Below are 20,852 nucleotides of genomic sequence, written 5' to 3' on the forward strand. Positions count from 1 at the left end.
ACAAGTTTAGGCTTTTTAGCATCATTAGAAATGATATTTTAACATTAAGATGAAAGATAGAAGAAAGATGATGAGTAATAAGACTACTGCGTTACAAAAAGCTACAATAGCAATAGCTACAAAATGTATTTTTAGTTGAAACAAGTAAACTTCGTCGTTTTAAAATGTAGTCCACACAGTGATGTCATCTTTTGTAAAGATATTCTTGATTTTACAGAGGAATATTCGATATGCAACGAGAAGATGAATATGCATAAAGCCCTGACCAATCACAGTGGGAGTGCTGTCGTCATGTTACATATTCATAATATTTCGCGCGCTTTCGTATCACATGTAATTTTCGCGCGAATTTGTTCAGTTCTAGTGTGCTGTTGAACGGGATAGTAGTATCTGAAAATGGCGGTGAGTAAAAATCTATTTAGTTGCGGTTGTAGTCTAAGTTTTCGAATTGCACGGTCTAGCTACGTAGCAGTGTAAACGCTGTTTGTTAATAACGTTATAATTATTGTTTATATTGAAATCGGTTTTTGTATTAGTAGTAACGTAGTTAGCTAAACAAGAGAGGTGAAAGTTTGCTGATTGTTTAAATTAGTCTGATTTTATCACCGCATGTCTGGTAATCTTGACGGGGATCCATTAAAAAAATGATCTGAATCATAAAAACTAGCGAATTCACGACCGTTAACTGACACGTATTAATATGTATTGCTGGCAATATATGCAGTTTACCATACTAGGAATAATCTTTTCTGAGTAGCTAACTAGCTTTTCTAACTAGCTAGCTGAATGAATTTATAAATCGAGTTTAAGTTGGTGATTACATCGAACTACATTTGGGGGAATATGTGTAATATGTGTAGTCAAATAATGTAATGTCGTTACTTGGCCCATCTTGGCTAGCGTTAGCTATCTAGCTGCTTTGTTAGAGGAATAAGGTCTTGTCTGAGCACTGGGAAGTCGGCTAAGTGCTAAAACGGCAGAGTAAAGTTAACGTTCTATAAATTGTTAACAGCTCATTGCTATTAAACCCGTCATTTAGCTTCGTTTGTTTAAAACTTGTGAAGCGGGCGTAACAGAGATTGGTCAAACTGTGCTGCACCAACTTTGAAACGGTTCCATATTAATTCATCGGGGGAATTTGGCTATAGAGAGAGATTAGTCTCAATATTATTGACAAACACGTGTAGCTATCATGGTCCATAAATAAGAGACGCGCCACAACTGTGTTTTGCTATCCACAAACAAACATCTGTCAACTTGTGTCTCGTAAATTGTCATTTAAATGAATGTACGTTTGTTTTTACAAATGCATTCATATTTGTGAATACCTGTTTTTCCTTTTGCACTAATATCTCATGCTTTATATATGAAAACCAAGTATGTTTCCGATTTCTCCATGTATTTGTTTCTGTGGTATATTCACAAACTGTTTATTGGTTTGTGAAGTGTTGAATCTGCATATGCCTATTAAGGAACACGTGTATTCAGTGACGTCAATTTGAGTTCTTTTACAAAAAAATTATTTTAAAATTATCCTTTCATTGTTCCTGAGGAATCTGTGCACAGATGGTTATATTTATATACAAACCAGAGTACATTAATTTCAATAACCATTGACAAGATGAAAATTGAGACATTTGTGGATAGTGAAACACATTTGTGATGTGTGCATCATCCATAAATAAGGGACACGTTTGTCTATAATACTGAGACTAATCTCTCTCTGTATCTGAGTTTAACGCCACTGCCCTTTGGTGCCCAGGACTCGTCTGAATCGTATCACATGGCAACCAGCCCCCCGGCCTCCCGCCGTGGAGACCTGACCTCCAGCCCCGGCAGGGACCTCCCTCCCTTCGAGGATGAGTCCGAGGGGTTGCTAGGAGACGCGCACCTGGAGGAAGAGGAAGATGACGGGGAGGAATTGATTGGAGATGGGATGGAGAGGTGAGACGGTCTTTAACCAGTTATTTGTTTATGAAGTGAAGGAATGTCTGTATATAGGCTACACATTCTTATGAACCAAGGCCCAGGTGTCTCATCTATAAAACTCTGTGGAGGCTCTACTCTGAAACGTGTGTACAGTCAATGAATATTATGATTTATAAAACTGTAGGCTGACCTGCATGCAGTTTTCTCTAAATTAAAGTTGCACTTGAAATTTCTCATTGCACAAGCTGCATCCTGTCCCATTAACTCCCACAGTTAACCATAAATGGTTAATGGGACACCTGGTGTGAATATGATTTGCATATAAATCAGCTTGTCGTTCCGTTGGATTGTCTGGGAGAATGGAGAAGTCAAACCGCGAAACAAAGAAGACAGACTTCACGGAGTGTGAAATGGAGACGCTCGTTACGGAGGCCAGACGGGCTGTGCTGTCGGGGGAGATAGTTCTGGCATAACCAAGAAAAATAACTTGTGGAGTGGCAGTATGTCACAGCAGTCAAACTATTTCAGAAATTTAAAGATGTCGTTGGGCATTAAAGTGGGTTCAAAGAAGCACATTGCGTGCTCAGCAAAGTGCAAGTACCCGCTGTACCAGCCTCATTGTGGGGCAGTGCCCGCACCCCCAAATGTCATAATGTCTTTACTGCCACAGCCAGGAATGAATAATAAATGTCTGACTCCCTCCCGCTCCCCCCCCGCCCCCCCCCCCTCCCTGCCCCGCCCCGGTGCACAGGGACTACCGGGCCATCCCGGAGCTGGACAGGTACGAGGCGGAGGGCCTGGCCGAGGATGAGGACCTGTCTGAGCTCTCCCCCGGAGCCCGGGCGGCCGCAGAAGCAGCCCTGGACATGAGAGACCGCGCAGAGGGCCTGAGGGGCCGCATGAGGACGAGCCTACTGTACGGTGAGCGGGGGCGGGGGGCCTGAGGGGCCAGATGAGGAGGGGGCTAGTGTACGGTGAGCAGGGGCGGCCTGTGGGGCCGCATGAGGAGGGGCCTACTGTACGGTGAGCGGGGGCGGGGGGCCTGAGGGGCCAGATGAGGAGGGGCCTACTGTAGGCTGAGCAGGGGGGGCCTGAGGGGCCGCATGAGGAGGGGCCTACTGTACGGTGAGCAGGGGCGGCCTGAGGGGCCACATGAGGACAAGCCTACTGTATGGTGAGCGGGGGGGGGCTGAGGGGCCAGATGAGGAGGGGGCTAGTGTACGGTGAGGGGGGGGGGGGGGGGGGAGCTGAGGGGCCTACTGTACGGTGAGCAGGGGGGGCCTGAAGGGTCGCATGTGGAGGGGCCTACTGTACAGTGGGGGGGGGGGGGGGGGGGGGGGCATGCTGTACGGTGAGCTGGGGGGGGCCTGCTGTACGGTGGGGGGGGAGCATGCTGTACGGTGAGGCTGGGGGGGCCTGCTGTACGGTGAGGGGGCGGAACCTTCTGGAACAACACCGGCTGCTCCGTTTATCAGTGGTTTTACCCATAGCCTGGTCTGTGCAGTGGCCCTTGGGGTTCTGGGTTTTTGCAGAGAGATTGGGTTTTTAGTGTGGCCAGAATAAGATGTGGCGCTGGCCTCCCCCCCTGCAGACAGCGAGGATGAGGACGAGGGCCGGCCGGCCCGTAAGCGGCGTCTGGCGGAGCGTGCGGCGGAGGGGGCGGCCGGGGACGGCGAGGACGAGGAGATGATCGAGAGCATCGAGAACCTGGAGGACATGAAGGGCCACACGGTGCGCGAGTGGGTGTCCATGGCCGCGCCCCGCCTGGAGATCTACCACCGCTTCAAGAACTTCCTGCGCACGCACGTGGACGAGCACGGCCACAACGTCTTCAAGGAGAAGATCAGCGACATGTGCAAAGGTGCGCCTGGGGAAGGGGGGCAGTTTAGGGTGACTACGCATCTGCCAGTTGAGCAGTAAATGTTGTCAGGGGAGTGACCTTGTGTTCACACAGCGAGAAACTCGGTTGATGGGTTGCTCAAGTAAACTAGGCTGAGGGAGAGGCAGGAGCTTCCTGTTCTATCCTCTTAGTGGTCTCGTGCAACTACATATTATTGAGAAATAACGGCATCAAAGCAAAGATGTATATTTGCCACATAACCACGTACCATTTCCTGTAATTTCTTTAGTTATGTCAGGACACTGCTAAATATTATTTGTTACTGCTGTCTTGCTGGCCATATATCTCTATCTCTGTCACTGGTTAGCAACCTAGCTAGTGACCTCTCTAGGCTATCTGTCTCACTAGCTGGCTAGCTATCTCTCCATATCGCTCTCTCGCTAGCTAGCAAGCAAGCAAGTGGAATCTGCCGTTCAAGCGTCATTATTTGGAGGCTTGTCCCTGTACTCTTTTTAAAAAAACGTATAACACCAGGTGTGATTGTTCCGTAATAAGTTGTTCCTCCATTTTTTCTCTCTGAGCGGAACAATAATTCACAAAATGGTGTCATATCGGTTGGAGAAATCGTGACCCCGAATCTGATTGGCCGTTGACGGGCGATGCCCGCGAAAAGATAAACTGTGGGAAGCATTTTTCGGGCAACTTTGGTTGCTCAGTTACCCAGTTGCTCGTGTTGCTGGGCGTCCCTCAGCTACATAGGAAATGAATGGACTCCCGGCGAATCATCAACCGAGTTACTATGGGGCGACACAGCTCAGGAGGTAAGAGCGGTTGTCTGGCAGTCGGAGGGTTGCCGATTCGATCCCCCGCAGAGTGTCGAAGTGTCCCTGAGCAAGACACCTAACCCCTAATTGCTCCCAACGAGCTGATTGGCGTGTGAGTGTGTGTGTGAATGGTTGAATGAGAGGCATCAATTGTAAAGTGTTTTGGATATATAAATACATAGATAGAAGGGCAGTCCATTTACTCGCTGTGTGAACGCACCATGAGGATGTTTATTTTCTGTATCCAGCAGTTCCAGTAGTCAGTACCCTTGTGCAATGTTCACCACAGAATACTGAACGCTGTGTACTGAACACACTAGTCTGGGTGTTCTGCATTTCCTCCAGAATATACTAATATAATGGAACTTTGAAAGGAGAGAGCACTCGGGACTCCCCAGGTTTGTGTCCATTAAGGCTGTCAGAACTGCCATGAAATTGAGTTCGAATATTAGCTTTTGTAATTAGAGTTTGAATATATTCGAATATCATTTGCCTATAATTCACAAAAATAAGCTGCTTATTGTCGGGCGCAATATGCACGTGACGCTCCCTCTAAACTGGCCTGCACGTTATTCTCCACGAGCGGGCAGTAGAATAGAGGACATCGGTGAACTTTAATACTAGATTACTACATCTGGGGCCTCATTTACAAAACGTATTTTAGATCAACTGTGGTGCGTGCATAGAAAATCACGTCAAAGTAGTGATTAAAATTTCAACATGACTCGATTTGACCGTGGAAACGGTCGTCGCTCTACGTCAGGTCTTCACTTGGCGTATGCACGCAAGTTCATTTTATAACTGAGCCCCCTGCAGTTTCTAATGCGCAAATGAATAAAGCACTTTCACGTGGATGTAATTTGCCACACATCGGCATTTATTAATCATCGGGAAATGATTGTTCATAGGAAATCCGTTTATTTCTTAACACAAGAACTATTCAAACGGCTACCTGTAGCCTAAAACAACATAAATTACTTACTCTGTTTAGTTTGTTTAACTTCTTTCATAGCATAGCCTGCCATGGGAACATTATTTAGCCTGAATTGTTAGCTGACCAGATCTGTTGAACGAAGTGAAAAAAGAGACTGGCTCGCGAGGCTAGCTGACCAGTAACGTTAGGTTTCAATAGAGCTGAAAGTATCACCGGAGGTTATTGGCAAGGAAAACCAGACGATCCACTTGCCCTGGGTCCAGGGCAGAACGTTTTTTGTTGACAGAGGAAGTAACGTTAGCATAGGAAATGAACTTTGCGTGCATGAACATGATTCGCCGCATGAAATTAAAGCCTGCATGTTAGCTTTGCGTGCATGAACATGATTCGCCGCATGAAATTAAAGTCAGCATGTTAATTACAATACGCGGGATCCAAAACGAATATTAGAATACTCAAATTTAGGTTCTAACTTAAAGAAAAGAAAGATTTTCGAATAGTTTTCGAACTTCGAATATTTTTTGACAGCCCTAGTGTCCATTTACAAGACGTCAGTGTAATTGCCCCGAGGGTGATTGCTTTGGTGTTTGTGGTGGGGAGAGCAGGGACAGAGTGTGTGCCGAGTCGGATCGTCCGATTCTCAAAGACGATAATCTAAATTCCAGATATCCCACAGATCTGAATTAGTTGCAGATATTTTTGAAAACGGCCACCCTGCAGCTTTCCGTGGGCAAGACTGTTTATCACCAACCTGTGGACGTCGTAGAGGGAAATGTTTGTCTAATGAGTAAAACCCTAATCCCAGTGACTTCTTTTATCTACACTGGTTTACTCTGCTTCCGTTGCATGGAATAAATTTCATATCATAGTATATTTATTGTGTTACATGGTAGTAAAATTATCTTTTTTATTGCATGTTTATATAAGCCCATTAGGGAAATTGGCTTGTGCCTTTGACTGTGCACATATACTAAAAAAACGCAGTAGATGAGCATTTTCAATGTGATAATATACATGCACGAGACCTCGAGCGCTAGCCTGTTCTCCAGTGATTTATTTGTGTGTTTTTCCCTGTTTTGCAGAGAACAAGGAGAGCTTGGTGGTGAACTACGAGGACCTGGCTGCTCGGGAGCATGTGCTGGCCTACTTCCTGCCCGAGGCGCCCACCGAGATGCTGAAGATCTTCGACGAGGCGGCCAAGGAGGTGGTGCTGGCCATGTACCCCAAATACGACCGCATCGCACACGAGATCCACGTGCGCATCTGCAACCTGCCCCTGGTGGAGGAGCTGCGTTCCCTCAGGTACCGCTACGGGACAGGGCGAGGTCGGGGGGGAGCGGGCAGGGGGTAGGGGGGCAGGTCGGTGAGCGGGCGGGGAGGGGGGGAGGAGGGCGGGCGAGCAGGCGGGGGGTGGGGGGGGCAGGTGGGCGAGTGGGGGGGGGGGGAGGAGGGCAGGGGGTAGGGCGGCAGGTCGGTGAGCAGGCGGGGAGGGGGGGAGGAGGGCGGGCGAGCAGGCGGGGGGTGGGGGGGGCAGGTGGGCGAGTGGGGGGGGGGGGGAGGAGGGCAGGGGGTAGGGCGGCAGGTCGGTGAGCAGGCGGGGAGGGGGGGAGGAGGGCGGGCGAGCAGCCGGGGGGTGGGGGGGCAGGTGGGCGAGTGGGCGGGGGGGGAGGAGGGCAGGTCGGCGAGTGGGCGGGGGGGGAGGAGGGCAGGTCGGTGAGTGGGCGGGGCGAGCTGGCGGAGCGAGCGCAAGGCTCCAGAGTGCGACCAAAAGTCTGTCAAGTGCGACTAAACATTTTCATTGGTCGCACCAGTGCGCCTGACATTTAGCAGGTCTGTCTCTGTGTGCGTGCGTGCGTGCGTGCGTGCGTGCGTGCGTGCGGCGTTGTTTTTTTCCCACTAACTCACGTGCATTCTGTGAAGACCCGCCCCTACTCTGTCTCTGATTGGCTCTGACCCTGATATTCTTCTTCGCTGAATGCGGGTGGGGAAAAAAATAAGGCGTGTGTGTATTAGTGATGTGCGGATCGCAGTTATATCCGCGGGCACCACGGTTAATCTGCGGATCGGGTGGGCCGTGTCATAAGAATTAACATTCGGAGTAATAGCGGATGGGTTGTGGGTGGGTGAAATAATACATAATTAATGAGGAAAATATTAATTACATTCTCTAAAATGTGAACATATTTTAAGCTCAATTTTTCGTCAGGCGCGAATTAGCAGACTAGACTCTCATTGCGCCAATTGCAGCGTCCAGCAGCAATGGCGGCAAACAAGATACGAGAGAAAATTAAAAAAGGAGAATTAAAAAAAAAAAAAAAAAAAGAAGGGCAGAAAAGTTCTGTGTGGGAGCGATTTAGTGAAATACTTAACCATGACGAGTCAAGTGCTGCGTGTGTCATATGCAACAGCTGCGAAATAATGAGAAATAGCGGTAATGTGTGATCGGGTATTAGGGCCACATTGACGGAAAAAAAATCGGAGATTTCGAGAATAATGTTGTAATATTACGAGAATAAAGACATAATATGAGAATCAAGTCGTAATTTTATGAGAAAAAAAAGTCATAATATTACGAGAATAAAGTCGTAATTTTAGGCTAGGCTACGTAGGGAAATATCAGAAGAGCAGTCTGCCGCCTGCGTTAAAATGAGGAACGTGGAGCATCTTGTGAAGTTATACTTTAGTAGGCTATAGGTTTCACAAATAACGAGAGAGCCTGCTTAATCTTTTAGCACATCAGCAGCACATTATCATAAGTAACAGGACTTTGAAAAGATTGTGCAAGAAACCTTTCTGTTCCGAAAGAAGAACCACACTGACTTGGAGGAAATTGCAGGCTCAGGCTGCCATTAGACTGTCCTCTCGCCCGTTTTGTTGGTTGCTGGTAATATATTTTCCTAAAAATTATGTTTTTTTCCTCTAAATTTAACGATTTTTTTCACGTAATATTATTAAATTGGAGAAAAGAATTTGTTCGGGTGGGTGGCGGGTGGATGATTTATGCGTACATGTGGATTCGGATGACGTCAGAGCCGATCCGCGCATCACTAGTGTGTGTGTGTGAAACCGCGCCCTGTACTCCTCCGGGAGCAGCGCACACTTTTATTTCAGTTATTTGAGTTTGATTTATTTATTTTTTTGTCTGTCAAGCACTTTAAACATCAGCACTTTTTAATTTTTATGTTTTGAACAATTGAGGTTATTGCGATTTCTTGATGGTGCTGTGATTTAAATAAAGAAAAAAACATTTATCTGCAATTTTATTCCTGTTTACACTCATTTACATAATGTGTTAAGAAATTACCAATGTGTATGGGAACTGACAAAAAAGGTAACGCTTAAAATGTATTATTGCGGTGCCAATAGGCGTGGTGAAAAATTTTGGGTGCACCTAAATTATGTGCTGGTGCACCTAAATGAAAAAGTTAGGCGCACCAGTGCAGCCAATGTAAAAAGTTAGTCTGGAGCCCTGGAGCGGTTGGGGTGGTCCAGTCAGTTTGCGCAGCGAGGTTTCAGAGGACCAGCACAGCTTGTCCAGTGCACAGATTAATGTGCACTATTTCGCTAGTGCAGAAATGGACAATTAATAGAAGACTCATTTAAAAAAATGAATTGCATTTAAATGTGGGCACAGTTCTCCTCAAAGGAAATGATTGTGGAAGAGGCCCCCTTTTATATTTTTAATTAGCATTTTGATCCAGTGAACAATGAGAATCAACCTTTTTGCTGGGAAGATTGGAGTCAAATTATGAGCCGAAAGGGATATAGACACATTTCTAAATGAGATCTGAATTTGCCTTGATAATGAGCTTCACTGGGACAAGCAGACTGGTGCTCTGGGGAGGCGGGCAGGTTGGGGCTCTGGAGGGTGGGGCAGGTTGGTGCTCTGGGGCAGGGCAGGCTGGAGCTATGGGGGGGTGGGGCAGGTTAGCACTCTGGGGGGGTGGGGCAGGTTGGTCCTCTAGTGGGTGGGGCAGGTTGGCACTCTGGTGGGTGGGGCAGGTTGGCACTCTGGGGGGGGTGGGGCAGGTTGGCGCTCTTGGGGCGTGGGGCAGGTTGGTGCTCTGGGGGGGGGGGGTGGGGCAGGTTAGCACTCTTGGGGGGTGGGGCAGGTTGGTGCTCTGGCAGGGGTGGGGCAGGTTGGTGGGGTGGGGCAGGTTGGCGCTCTGGGGGGGTGGGGCAGGTTGGCGCTTTGGGGGGGGTGGGGCAGGTTGGCGCTCTTGAGGGGTGGGGCAGGTTGGCGCTCTGCGGGGGGTGGGGCAGGTTGGTGCTCTTGGGGGGTGGGGCAGGTTGGCGCTCTTTGGCGGGGCAGGTTAAAGCGAGCGCCTCTTCTCGTGCCTCTCAGGCAGCTGCACCTGGACCAGCTGATCCGCACCAGCGGGGTGGTGACCAGCTGCACGGGCGTGCTCCCCCAGCTGGGCATGGTCAAGTACAACTGCAACAAGTGCAACTTCATCCTGGGGCCCTTCTTCCAGTCCCAGAACCAGGAGGTCAAGCCCGGCTCCTGCCCCGAGTGCCAGTCCCTGGGCCCCTTCGAGATCAACATGGAGCAGGTGAGTGTGTTCTGCGAAAGGTGTGTGTGTGGGACGGGGGGGCGTGTTTGGACCCGGGGAACGTGAAAGAGGCTGTGGGAGGAGGGCTTGAGGAACCGGAGAAAGATTTGGAGTAGAAGGGATGGTTTTTAAGCCCGTTGCACGTTTACCTAAACTTCCCTGATGCCTCCGTCGGCTGTTGTGGGACAGTTTAAGGTCACATTTACTCTAAGTGGAGTTTGTGCCCTGAACCCGCGCCCCACTGCTGGGTTGAGCTCAGTTTTGTTTCAGGTGAGCTAGCGGAGCGGTGCGCTGTAGTTCTCAGCCCAGTGTTTTTAGGCAGCCGGTCAGGCCCTGTCGTGTGAGCGTTATGATTCGCCGAGACCTTTAAAAACGTTCTCCTCTCCCCGGCGTCAGACCGTGTATCAGAACTACCAGCGAATCACCATCCAGGAGAGCCCGGGGAAGGTGGCGGCCGGACGGCTGCCGCGCTCGAAGGACGCCATCCTGCTGGCCGACCTGGTGGACGGCTGCAAGCCCGGCGACGAGATCGTGAGTTCGCTTCCCTGGCAACCAGCCGTGTGCGGCGGTCGTGTAGTGCCCCGCTGCCGAAAGCCTCAGAAAGACCCGTAGCACTCGCTAGGAGCGGCAGATATAATCCAACCCTGCGCCCCCACCTGAGTCTGGTCACCTGCTGTAGAATGGGGCATGACATCACGAGTTTGGGGTGGGGGTCCTGTCAGTGCAGGCTTGTATGAGAGAGTCCAGATACACAGCAAGTCAACAGCAAACGCATTCTTTAAATGCAATGCAAAAGCATTCTTTAAATGCAATACAAACGCATTCTTTAAATGCAAAGCAACAAAATGTATACATGTACGTATATGTGTATGAGACAAGTACAACATGCTTTTTATTTCGTGGTATTTATATGTGTATATGTTTTTTATGTATGTGTTTTACAGAAACGGCTGTTTTATTTTGTGTTGAATCCCCTCCATTTTCTGCTGTGCTCCATCAATTGGTGATGTCAGTGTGTCATAAATTTGATACAGCTATTATATTTAGGGGCTATGCAACCAAATGTTAGACTTGGTTGATTTGGTTTACTCAACACACAAACGGCAGTTTCTGTAAAATGGTAAAACATGTATTCATGTAAATACCATGAAGTAAAAGCTGATTGTCTATACTCTTGTCTCATAATCATCTTTTGATATAAACAGAGTCTTGGGTATATATGTAGGAAAAATTATGAAGATTTCACTGCGTTTGTTGAGGGCACTGTAATACATGCGAGCTGTCAGTGAAAGGCAGTATGCCCCTCCCACCTGTCAATCAGGAGCTGACGGGGATCTATAGCAACAACTATGATGGCTCGCTGAACATGGCCAACGGCTTCCCGGTGTTTGCCACGGTGATCATGGCCAATCACATCGCGCGGAAGGACGAGGGCGTGGCGGTGGCTGAGCTCACGGATGAGGACGTGAAGGCCATCGTGGCTCTGTCCAAGGACGAGCGAATTGGGGAGAGGGTGAGTCCGCTGTGCCTGCCTTTCCCTGGTACTTCCTCATGAATTCCCCCCTCCCCTGACTACTTAAGGGATGTGATTTTTTTCCCTCCATTAATAAGGAAATGTGGAAACCCCGCCCCCAGTCTCCCTGGCCCCCGATCTTGGGTATTTGATGATCACAAACAATGAGCCTTTTCTTTCTTTGACAGCTGCTAGCAGGAGCAAATGTTCCAGAATAAAGCAAAGTACTCGTTGCCCTGGAGACCTGCATAGTCTGACAATCTGGAAAAATTGGGAACAGTCACATCTCTTCACTAGTTTATAATTAATTTTTTTTCTGACGAGAACAGGCCATTCAGCCCAACAGTGCCCCCAATTTCCTAACTAATTGCACCTAGTGCTCTGATTACCTACAGACTACACAGTATCTAACGCTGTATAAAATGATGCCCTCATGCAGATCTTTGCCAGCATGGCCCCCTCAATCTACGGGCACGAGGACATCAAGAGGGGGCTGGCCCTCGCTCTGTTTGGAGGGGAGCCCAAGAACCCAGGTGGGCTTCGCTGTGCAGCAGCGCCTGCCGCGCTTTGTGAAAGACCGCTTTGCCTCCTCTTTACACGATGTTCAGTGAGACAAAGCTGTTGGGTGCTTTTGAGAAGTGTCTAGGCAGTTTCCTCATTTTAGTTCAGCTAGTTCATGATATTTCTGTATTTGGAGGGTAGGCGGTCCCTGGACTCTAAACTGGGGGCATGAAGACAAGGTTATACGCTGTGGTGTAATCGTTAGACCTTGCCCTTGTGGCTTAACCTTCTCCCACAAGTGGTGCTAAGCGTTCAGCAGTGCTGTGCTAGGGCTGTAGGCCCCAGTAATCATCCCACTGTGTAATCCTGGAGAAGCACCCATCCTGCCTGCGTTTGCTCTCTAAGCCTGACTTTGGAATCAGGTTGTGGGGTCAGTTCAGAGTCAGTCAGTTCAGGTCACCAACAGAAATGTGATTCTGTTTGGATTTTTCATTTAGTCAGTTGAATTGCAGGTTCCTTTTCCTGAATTGAAACAGAGTTGACTCCAAGCTTGTTCAGAAGCATTATGTCAGCAGTGTCCCTGTATTGTCCCATGTAGAGTTGTACTCTCTCGCTCCAAAGAGGCACTAGTTCAGATTAGCAGTGAAAAGTGGCCCATGAATGGACTGGAGACCGCACTGCTGGCGGCTGGAGCCTGGGTCCGGGCTCTGGCGGCGACGCAGACGCGCAGGAAGCGACTGAACGCTCGTCCATCTGCCGCAGGTGGGAAGCACAAGGTGCGCGGCGACATCAACGTGCTGCTCTGCGGGGACCCCGGCACGGCCAAGTCCCAGTTCCTCAAGTACGTGGAGAAGGTGGCCAGCCGGGCGGTGTTCACCACGGGCCAGGGGGCGTCGGCGGTGGGCCTGACGGCCTACGTCCAGCGCCACCCGGTCACCCGCGAGTGGACCCTGGAGGCCGGAGCCCTGGTGCTGGCCGACCGCGGCGTCTGCCTGATCGACGAGTTCGACAAGGTGAGCGTCCTGACACTGCCGCCGGGCTTTGAGCACCACGGTGGCCTGCCGGTGCTTGGCCTGCCTTCTGCATGAAATATATGGACTGTATATATATAGATGTATGTCAGATCATTAAGTTAAGCTACAAGTAAGTATATTTTCATTCATGTGGGTAGCATAAAATGATTTTGCAATAAAAGCTGGTTTACCTTTTTGGAACTCTGGCACCAGACTTTGGGCCTGATGGTACACTATATAACCAAAGGTATCTGGACACCCCTTGGTCTGGGTATTTTTCATGGTTTGGCCTAGGCCCCTTAGTTCCAGTGAAGGCAAATCTTAATGCTACAGCATACAATCGCATTCTGGAGCATTCTGTGCTTCACCAAGAGATTGGGGAAGGCCCTTTCCTGTTTTAGCATAACAGTGCCCCCAAGAACACTACAGGGTCAATATAGAAATGTTTTTGTCAAGAACAGCGTGGAATAACTTGACTGGCTTGCACATAGTCCTAACCTCAACTCCATCCAACACCTTTGGGATCAATTGGAAAGCCAACTGCGAGCCTGGCCTAATTGCCCAATCAGTGCCTGACCTCACTAATGCCCTTCTGGCTGAATATAAGCAAATCCCAGCAGCAATGCTCCGACATCTATTATAAAGCCTTAATTTTGGATGAGATGTTGAATGTCTGCTGTCCAAATATTTTTGGCCATGTAGTGTATATGGGTTGTATAGATATCAATATATGTCAGGCGTACATTACATTACAGGCATTTAGCAGCTTTTTTACATAGCATTTTTACATTGTATCCATTTATACAGCTGGACATATCCTGAAGCAATTTCGGTTAAGCTCAAGGGTACAACGGCGGTGCCCTACCCGGGAATCGAACCTGCGACCTCTCGGTTACAAGCCCAGTTCCTTACCCACTGTGCTACACGCCTATATGTCAGGCGTATATGCATAGCTGTACTCAGCATAGCTGTATATCATTAAGTTAAGCAAGAGTAAGTCTCAATGTATTCTCATTCATGTTTGTAGCATGAGTGAATTTATTTGTAAATGTATTTATTTATTCATTTAACTTGTATGAAAAGTGCTATACACTTTCATACAATAAAGTCTGATTGATTGTAAAGTCATTTTTGTATTTGTGATTTACATTGACTTACCATATATGCTATATAAAGGGAACATCGTTGTGTGGACAGTTATCTTCAGTCCTCACCTCCCCAGTTTTTCAGTAGCATTTGTCATGACAAAACGTTGCTAATTTAGAAATTCAAGTTTTTTGGAGAAATTTGAGTTGTTGGGACGTGATGGAGATTCTTTGGTGATTGAGGGGTTCTGTAGATGCTGTGGTGTGGGGATGGCAGGTTTAAGCAGCTACACCTGCCCTGGGTCAAGCTAATTAGACCTGGCCAATTGGATAATTGGTTAAGAATTAGATAATTGGCCAGGCTAATTGGACCCAGGAACAAGGAGTGGCTGCACCTGTGCGTAGTGAGGTAATCAGTGCGCACAGGTTAAATCTGCCATCCCCACCCACACAAGGGGAGCCTCTCTCATGACAGTTTTACATCTGCTCCTTGGCGGTAACATCTTGCCAACCTCGTAAATAAATGTGGACGGTTTGAACATCATCTCCCTGTGTCTCTGTGCTGGAGGGCCCCTTGGAAAGCCACTTCGGTGGCCTGTGGCAGGCTTGTTTGCCACAGATTCATTATGGCATACTGAGTGGTTGGGCCATTCTGGTTGAGGTGCATTATGGTGTACTGAGTGGTTGGGTGGTTCTTGTTGAGATGAGTCATGGCGTACCGAGTGGTTGGGTGGTTCTTGTTGAGATGAGTCATGGCGTACTGACCCGGTGTGCTTGGGTCTGCAGATGAACGACCAGGACAGGACCAGCATTCACGAGGCTATGGAGCAGCAGAGCATCTCCATATCCAAGGCTGGGATCGTCACCTCCCTGCAGGCCCGCTGCACTGTCATCGCCGCGGCCAATCCCATCGGTGCGCATTATGACATCACCTTCCGGTGACACACTGGCGGAATCCCGTGCATCACCCTTCGTATGACTAAGGATGTGACCCAACCCGTGATCCCCCTCCCTGCTCTGTCCTGCCTCAGGTGGCCGGTATGACCCCTCCCTCACCTTCTCGGAGAACGTGGACCTGACGGAGCCCATCGTTTCCCGTTTTGATGTTCTGTGTGTGGTTCGAGACACGGTGGACCCCGTCCAGGTATGCAAGTTTGTTCAGTCTTGCAGGCTTTCTGTCACACGCCGGGTTTTTTCCTAACACAGGGCGTGGTTTGAATGTTTTAAGTGCATTTCCGCACTTGGATGCTCAATTTACTGATTGGCTGAAGAGCCCACACTGCGTGAATTGCTATAAATTGGATGGAAACAACAAAAAACAGCACACACGGGAGTTTGAGACGACTGTTCTAACAGCATCGCGTCATCTGTTTAAAAGTAACATCTGCTCTCCCCTGCTTTTCTCTCTCCTTCCTCTCCAACTTGCTCCCTTCCCTCTCCTCCCTCCTTCACACCCATTTGCCTGTGGCAGGACGAGATGCTTGCCCGTTTCGTGGTGGGCAGCCACATCAAGCATCACCCCAGCAACAGGGAAGGGGGCGTGGCCAGCCTGGAGGACGTGGTGCTGCCGAACTCGTCGGACGTGCCCCCCATCCCGCAGGAGCTCCTGAGGAAGTACGTCATGTACGCCAAGGAGCGCGTGCGGCCCAAGCTCAACCAGATGGACCAGGACAAGGTGGCCCGGATCTACAGCGACCTGCGCAGGGAATCCATGGTGAGACTGCCCTAAGGCCCCAGTGCACGGCACACAGGGCCTTTCTGTGGCCAGACTGCCTTCAGTGCACAGCGCACAGGGCCTTTCTGTGCCCAGACTGCCTCCAGTGCACAGCACACAGGGCCTTTCTGTGGCCAGACTGCCTGCAGTGCACAGCACACAGGGCCTTTCTGTGCCCAGACTGCTGATCTCTAAGGTTAAGACTTAGAGGGCTCTTAGATGGTGTTCAGAGTGCTTGAAATTGATGCGCAGAAAGTTAAGTACTGGAAAACCTGGAACAACAGACCCCTTGCATGAAAAGGTCCTTAAAACTAAAATGATCTTGTTTCTAAAATTGACTTTTTACTTAGAATATCTACATAGTAAATGTGGGGGGTGAGGTTTGAAAATCGGTTCATAAAATAAAGGAAAATTGAAATCCAAGGTGTTAAAATGAGTAGGTAATTGGTTTACCACTTGAGGATCCAAATTGTCAGCATTCTCTATCAAGTGCTGGTATTGTTTACTCAAACTGGAGGTTATTCCGGTTGCACTGGTTGGAGTGTAAAATGTCCTCGCTCCTGTATTCATGTATTGGTGCATCTCTACCTTTCCCCTGATTGGCTGACGGTTAGGCGACGGGCAGCATTCCCATCACGGTCCGTCACATCGAGTCCATGATCCGCATGGCGGAGGCCCACGCACGCATGCACCTGCGCGACTACGTCCTGGAGGACGACGTCAACATGGCCATCCGCGTCATGCTGGAGAGCTTCATCGACACGCAGAAGTTCAGTGTGATGAGGAGTATGAGGAAGGTGAGGGTTCTGCCGCTCTGGGCCTACGCTGTGCGTGTGCGTGCGCTCGTGTGCGTGTGCGCGTGCGCGTGTGCGTGTGTCTAAAACTTGTGTCCCTCTGTCTTGCAGACCTTCGCTCGCTACCTGGCCTTCAGGAGGGACAACAATGAGCTCCTGCTCTTCATCCTGAAGCAGCTGGTGTCGGAGCAGGTGGCCTATCAGAGGAACCGCTACGGGGCCCAGCAGGACACCGTGGAGATCCCAGAGAAAGACCTGGCAGACAAGGTACGCAGGCGCTCGCTTACCGCAAACCCTCAGCTCGCCACCGCAGCGGGACCTTTACCTGTGCGAGTCTTTCATAACCGCTTTACCTGTGCGAGTCTTTCATAACCGCTTTACCTGTGCGAGTCTTTCATAACCGCTTTACCTGTGCGAGTCTTTCATAACCGCTTTACCTGTGCGAGTGCTTCATAACCGCTTTACCTGTGCGAGTCTTTCATAACCGCTTTACCTGTGCGAGTCTTTCATAACCGCTTTACCTGTGCGAGTCTTTCATAACCGCTTTACCTGTGCGAGTCTTTCATAACCGCTTTACCTGTGCGTGTCTTTCATAACCGCTTTACCTGTGCGAGTCTTTCATAACCGCTTTACCTGTGCGAGTCTTGCATAACCGCTTTACCTGTGCGAGTCTTTCATAACCGCTTTACCTGTGCGAGTCTTTCATAACCGCTTTACCTGTGCGAGTCTTTCATACCCGCTTTACCTGTGCGAGTCTTTCATAACCGCTTTACCTGTGCGAGTCTTTCATAACCGCTTTACCTGTGCGAGTCTTTCATAACCGCTTTACCTGTGCGAGTCTTTCATAACCGCTTTACCTGTGCGAGTGCTTCATAACCGCTTTACCTGTGCGAGTGCTTCATAACCGCTTTACCTGTGCGAGTGCTTCATAACCGCTTTACCTGTGCGAGTGCTTCATAACCGCTTTACCTCTGCGAGTCTTTCATAACCGCTTTACCTGTGTGAGTCTTTCATAACCGCTTTACCTGTGCGAGTGCTTCGGAAATCGGGTGTCATTTTTCTTGCGTGAATTTCGACCTGCAGTTGCACTTTAAGCTTAAAAATGTCCATTGAGTTTGATGCCATGGATTTAGCAAGTCTGTAAAAGTCCGTTGAGCTCGGTGTCACTGGGGTTTCTAATGTTTAACGCAGTGCCGTTTCCCTCCTCTTGTCTCAGGCCAGGCAGATCAACATCCACAACCTGTCTGCGTTCTATGACAGCGAGGTCTTCCGCTTCAACAGGTTCTCCCATGACACCAAGAAGAAACTCATCCTGCAGCAGTTCTGAATCAGCCCGCAGACTGGGCCGCTGCAGGCCTCTAGATGTATATATATTTGTATATTTGGGTCACCTTTGAAGATGATTGATAGTTTGGGGGAGGAGTGGGTGCCAGAAGTGTCTCAGGGCCCATTTTGGCTCTTTTTCCTGAGTTTGTTTCCTGACTGTTTTATGATGATTAGTGACTGCTCAGCGCACTGCCAGTTAATGACCATGAAAATTGGTTTTCTCACCTGTTTTATGTGTTTTGTGTGTCACCGGGGTTGTTCAGAAAAGCTCTGCCTTTGACACGTGCTGAGGGAAAATACAGAAGTTGTACTGGAATATGGAAGTTGTGTGTTGGTTCACTGAAGTGTTACATTAAACTATGAACTGTGCTGGAGGGCTCCGGAAGTCCATTAATGGTGTTTTCCCGCTTACTCCAGTATTAGCCATAAGTATGGTAAGACCTAGCTTGCTCTGGGACCAACTGCAGTCTCAAGTGTATTTCTGCCTTAAACATAATGGAACCATGCACTGTAAAAGCCCTTAGCGACAGTCTTGCGAAATAAATTGAGTAGTTGAAGTCAAAACTCAAAAAAGGTTAAACTAGCAAATATGTGTATGTATATGTATACAGTGAATATGTATATTGCATTTTCATTCCCACTGGTATGGTTCGAGGCAGTTGGTTTCCTCAAACCATTTGAAATGACTGAATGCTTGGCCCTTTTAATGCGATCTGAGAAACACAAACAAGTTGTGTTTGGTAAGTACAAATACAGATGTGTGACAAAGGAGAAACCTGGTTGAGTGGAGAAAACTAATGCAGATGCTCCCATACAGGTGTCCTGCATGATAAAATTAAGCAATTAACTGAGGAAGCCCAGTTGACCTCTATTTTGTATCAAGATGATGAAAAAATCTAAGGGACTTCAAAAGAGGGTTCATTTTTGGGGCACAGATGGCTGGAACTTCAGTCACAAAACCTGCTCAACTGGCTAGTGTTTCAATAGGAACAGTGACTAAAGCGACATTGTATTTAGATCTATTGGAAAGACATCAGTAAATAGGGTTGGGAATTGTGGTCAAAAGGGAACATTTGACAACCGTGATGCTTGGATGAGCAACTCTTCCTCAGGTGAGTGCGAATGTCAATGCAGGACGTGATCAGACTCAGAAAAAGAACTAGTCAGTTGACAACTTCATAGAGGCATATTCTAGGACTGCAGGGCATAAACCCCTCATTTCAAAGCCTGAATGCTTGACTCCTACAGTGAGTGGGGTCCAGTAGCTCTGTTAATGCTGTGGTGGGCATTTTCCTGATCACCTTCATCCTATGATGAAACCTTTCTATCCTGATGGGAGTGGTCTCTTACAGGAAGACAGTACCCCCATCCACAGGGCACGAGGGATCAGTGAACGGTTTGATGAGTATGAAAAAGATGTGCCTTCACAGTCACCAGATGTCAACCTATGGAAGGTTTTCGATGGACTTGCTAGAAAGCGCTCCCAACCACTATCCTCAATACCAAATGAGGGAATATCTTTTCAAAGAAAGTTGTGCTATCTCTCCAGTAGAGTCCCAGGAACTTGTAGAATCTATGCCAATGCACATTTAAGCCGTTTTGCTGGCTTGTGGTGGCCCAACACCTAAATTACTAAGACACTATGTTGGTTCTTTAATTTGTCAGCCGTCTGCATGTGACACATCGATTCGAGCGATTATTTTCATAGGTAAATCGCCCCTGTGCCACCTGCACAATTTATCAGCACGGATGTACGCCAGTTCACAGTTATGAATAAAATACCATGCCAGGCCTTCTGGTGTTGCATTGGGACTAATCTACCCTTGCACATCTACCAGTTAGACAGGCGGCTGCTGAAATCGATTAAAATACGTTGAGTCACTATTGAATGTTGATGATCGCGTCATTTCTGCGCCCACCTGACTTTGCCGGGGAAGGTGGGGGAATTATGTGGGGTCGACAGTGTTTAGGACCCGGCATCACGTGTGGAGCGGTTGCAGCATGGAGACTGCAGGCACTGCGCAAGCATTGAATTAAATTCGCTTTATTTTCTCCACAATCCCACTGAAATAAACGGGCAGAGCGTAAGAACTACTGCAGGGACGTACCGATTATAACGGCGCTCAACGTATTTCCTCTGCATGATAAAATGAGATGTTTTCCTGCGTAACAGAAACGTGTAGTTAGTGACAACGCATCTATTTCTATCAATAGTTGAACATTTAAAGTTTCCTGCACATTTTCTTTATTTGATCTTTCGCTATTGCTCGACAGAGCTACAAGGTGTGGGATGCGATTGGGGACAAGTGGTGTTGGCACAGTCGAATTGTGACATTGCGCGGTGGCTGCGCTGACTGGTCAGTAAAAATCTGCACATTGCGGCTTGATCCAGACTCTGGTGGCTACCAGATTTAAACGCAGCCTCGCTTTACGTTATCCCGCAACTGCAGACTAGACTAGATCAATATACAACGTGCATGTTATGGTTTGTGATGCGCAGGAAAGCTAACCACTCCACTAGTCAGTAATAGTATATAACTATCGGACAACACATTTCATTGATCTGCTGACCCCATTCACGAAGCAGTCATGCCGTTATCACGCCTTCCTTGCAACATCATAATAGGTAAGTTATTTTTCCCCAGCCTTTTAGAAATATGTGTAGGCTACCTCGTTCACTCTCCGCGAAAACAACGTTAAAGTAGCCAGCGATGGATTATGTATTCTTGGTGTTTGTACTGGCCAGCGGTTTACTACAGTGCATTGCTAATTTCATTGTTCGTAAATTGGCTGTCCAGATAAAATACTAAATATTATGTATTGGAC

General features: G+C 48.3%; 2 protein-coding genes across 2 annotated transcripts in view; both read left to right on the top strand.

The window, feature by feature from the left end:
- The first annotated feature begins 270 nt into the window (after positions 1–270).
- On the top strand, positions 271–18,400 carry mcm2 (minichromosome maintenance complex component 2). The gene is made up of 16 exons (XM_035389531.1): positions 271–402; positions 1,763–1,944; positions 2,681–2,850; positions 3,521–3,790; positions 6,610–6,829; positions 9,873–10,080; positions 10,477–10,611; positions 11,402–11,593; positions 12,033–12,126; positions 12,857–13,107; positions 14,979–15,105; positions 15,224–15,336; positions 15,664–15,906; positions 16,521–16,703; positions 16,812–16,967; positions 17,917–18,400. The coding sequence occupies exons 1-16, from the start codon at positions 397–399 to the stop codon at positions 18,025–18,027; spliced, it is 2,661 nt and encodes an 886-aa protein (XP_035245422.1). The 5' UTR covers positions 271–396; the 3' UTR covers positions 18,028–18,400.
- Positions 18,401–19,932: 1,532 nt separating this feature from the next.
- The window catches only part of podxl2 (podocalyxin-like 2), a 49,471-nt gene continuing 48,551 nt past the window's right edge, over positions 19,933–20,852 (top strand). The window contains exon 1 of the mRNA XM_035386823.1: positions 19,933–20,652. Coding sequence (XP_035242714.1) covers positions 20,616–20,652 — 37 coding nt within the window. The 5' untranslated portion in view covers positions 19,933–20,615. The remainder of the gene's footprint in view (positions 20,653–20,852) is intronic.

Source organism: Anguilla anguilla, chromosome 13, assembly GCF_013347855.1.
Source record: "Anguilla anguilla isolate fAngAng1 chromosome 13, fAngAng1.pri, whole genome shotgun sequence".
Classification (NCBI taxonomy): Eukaryota; Metazoa; Chordata; class Actinopteri; order Anguilliformes; family Anguillidae; genus Anguilla; species Anguilla anguilla.

Excerpts from the sequence above, each read along its gene's own strand:
- mcm2 (XM_035389531.1), top strand. Across the intron at positions 6,830-9,872 it reads GAGGAGCTGCGTTCCCTCAG|GCAGCTGCACCTGGACCAGC; the intron begins GTACCGCTACGG and ends CGTGCCTCTCAG. Across the intron at positions 15,907-16,520 it reads ACCTGCGCAGGGAATCCATG|GCGACGGGCAGCATTCCCAT; the intron begins GTGAGACTGCCC and ends GCTGACGGTTAG.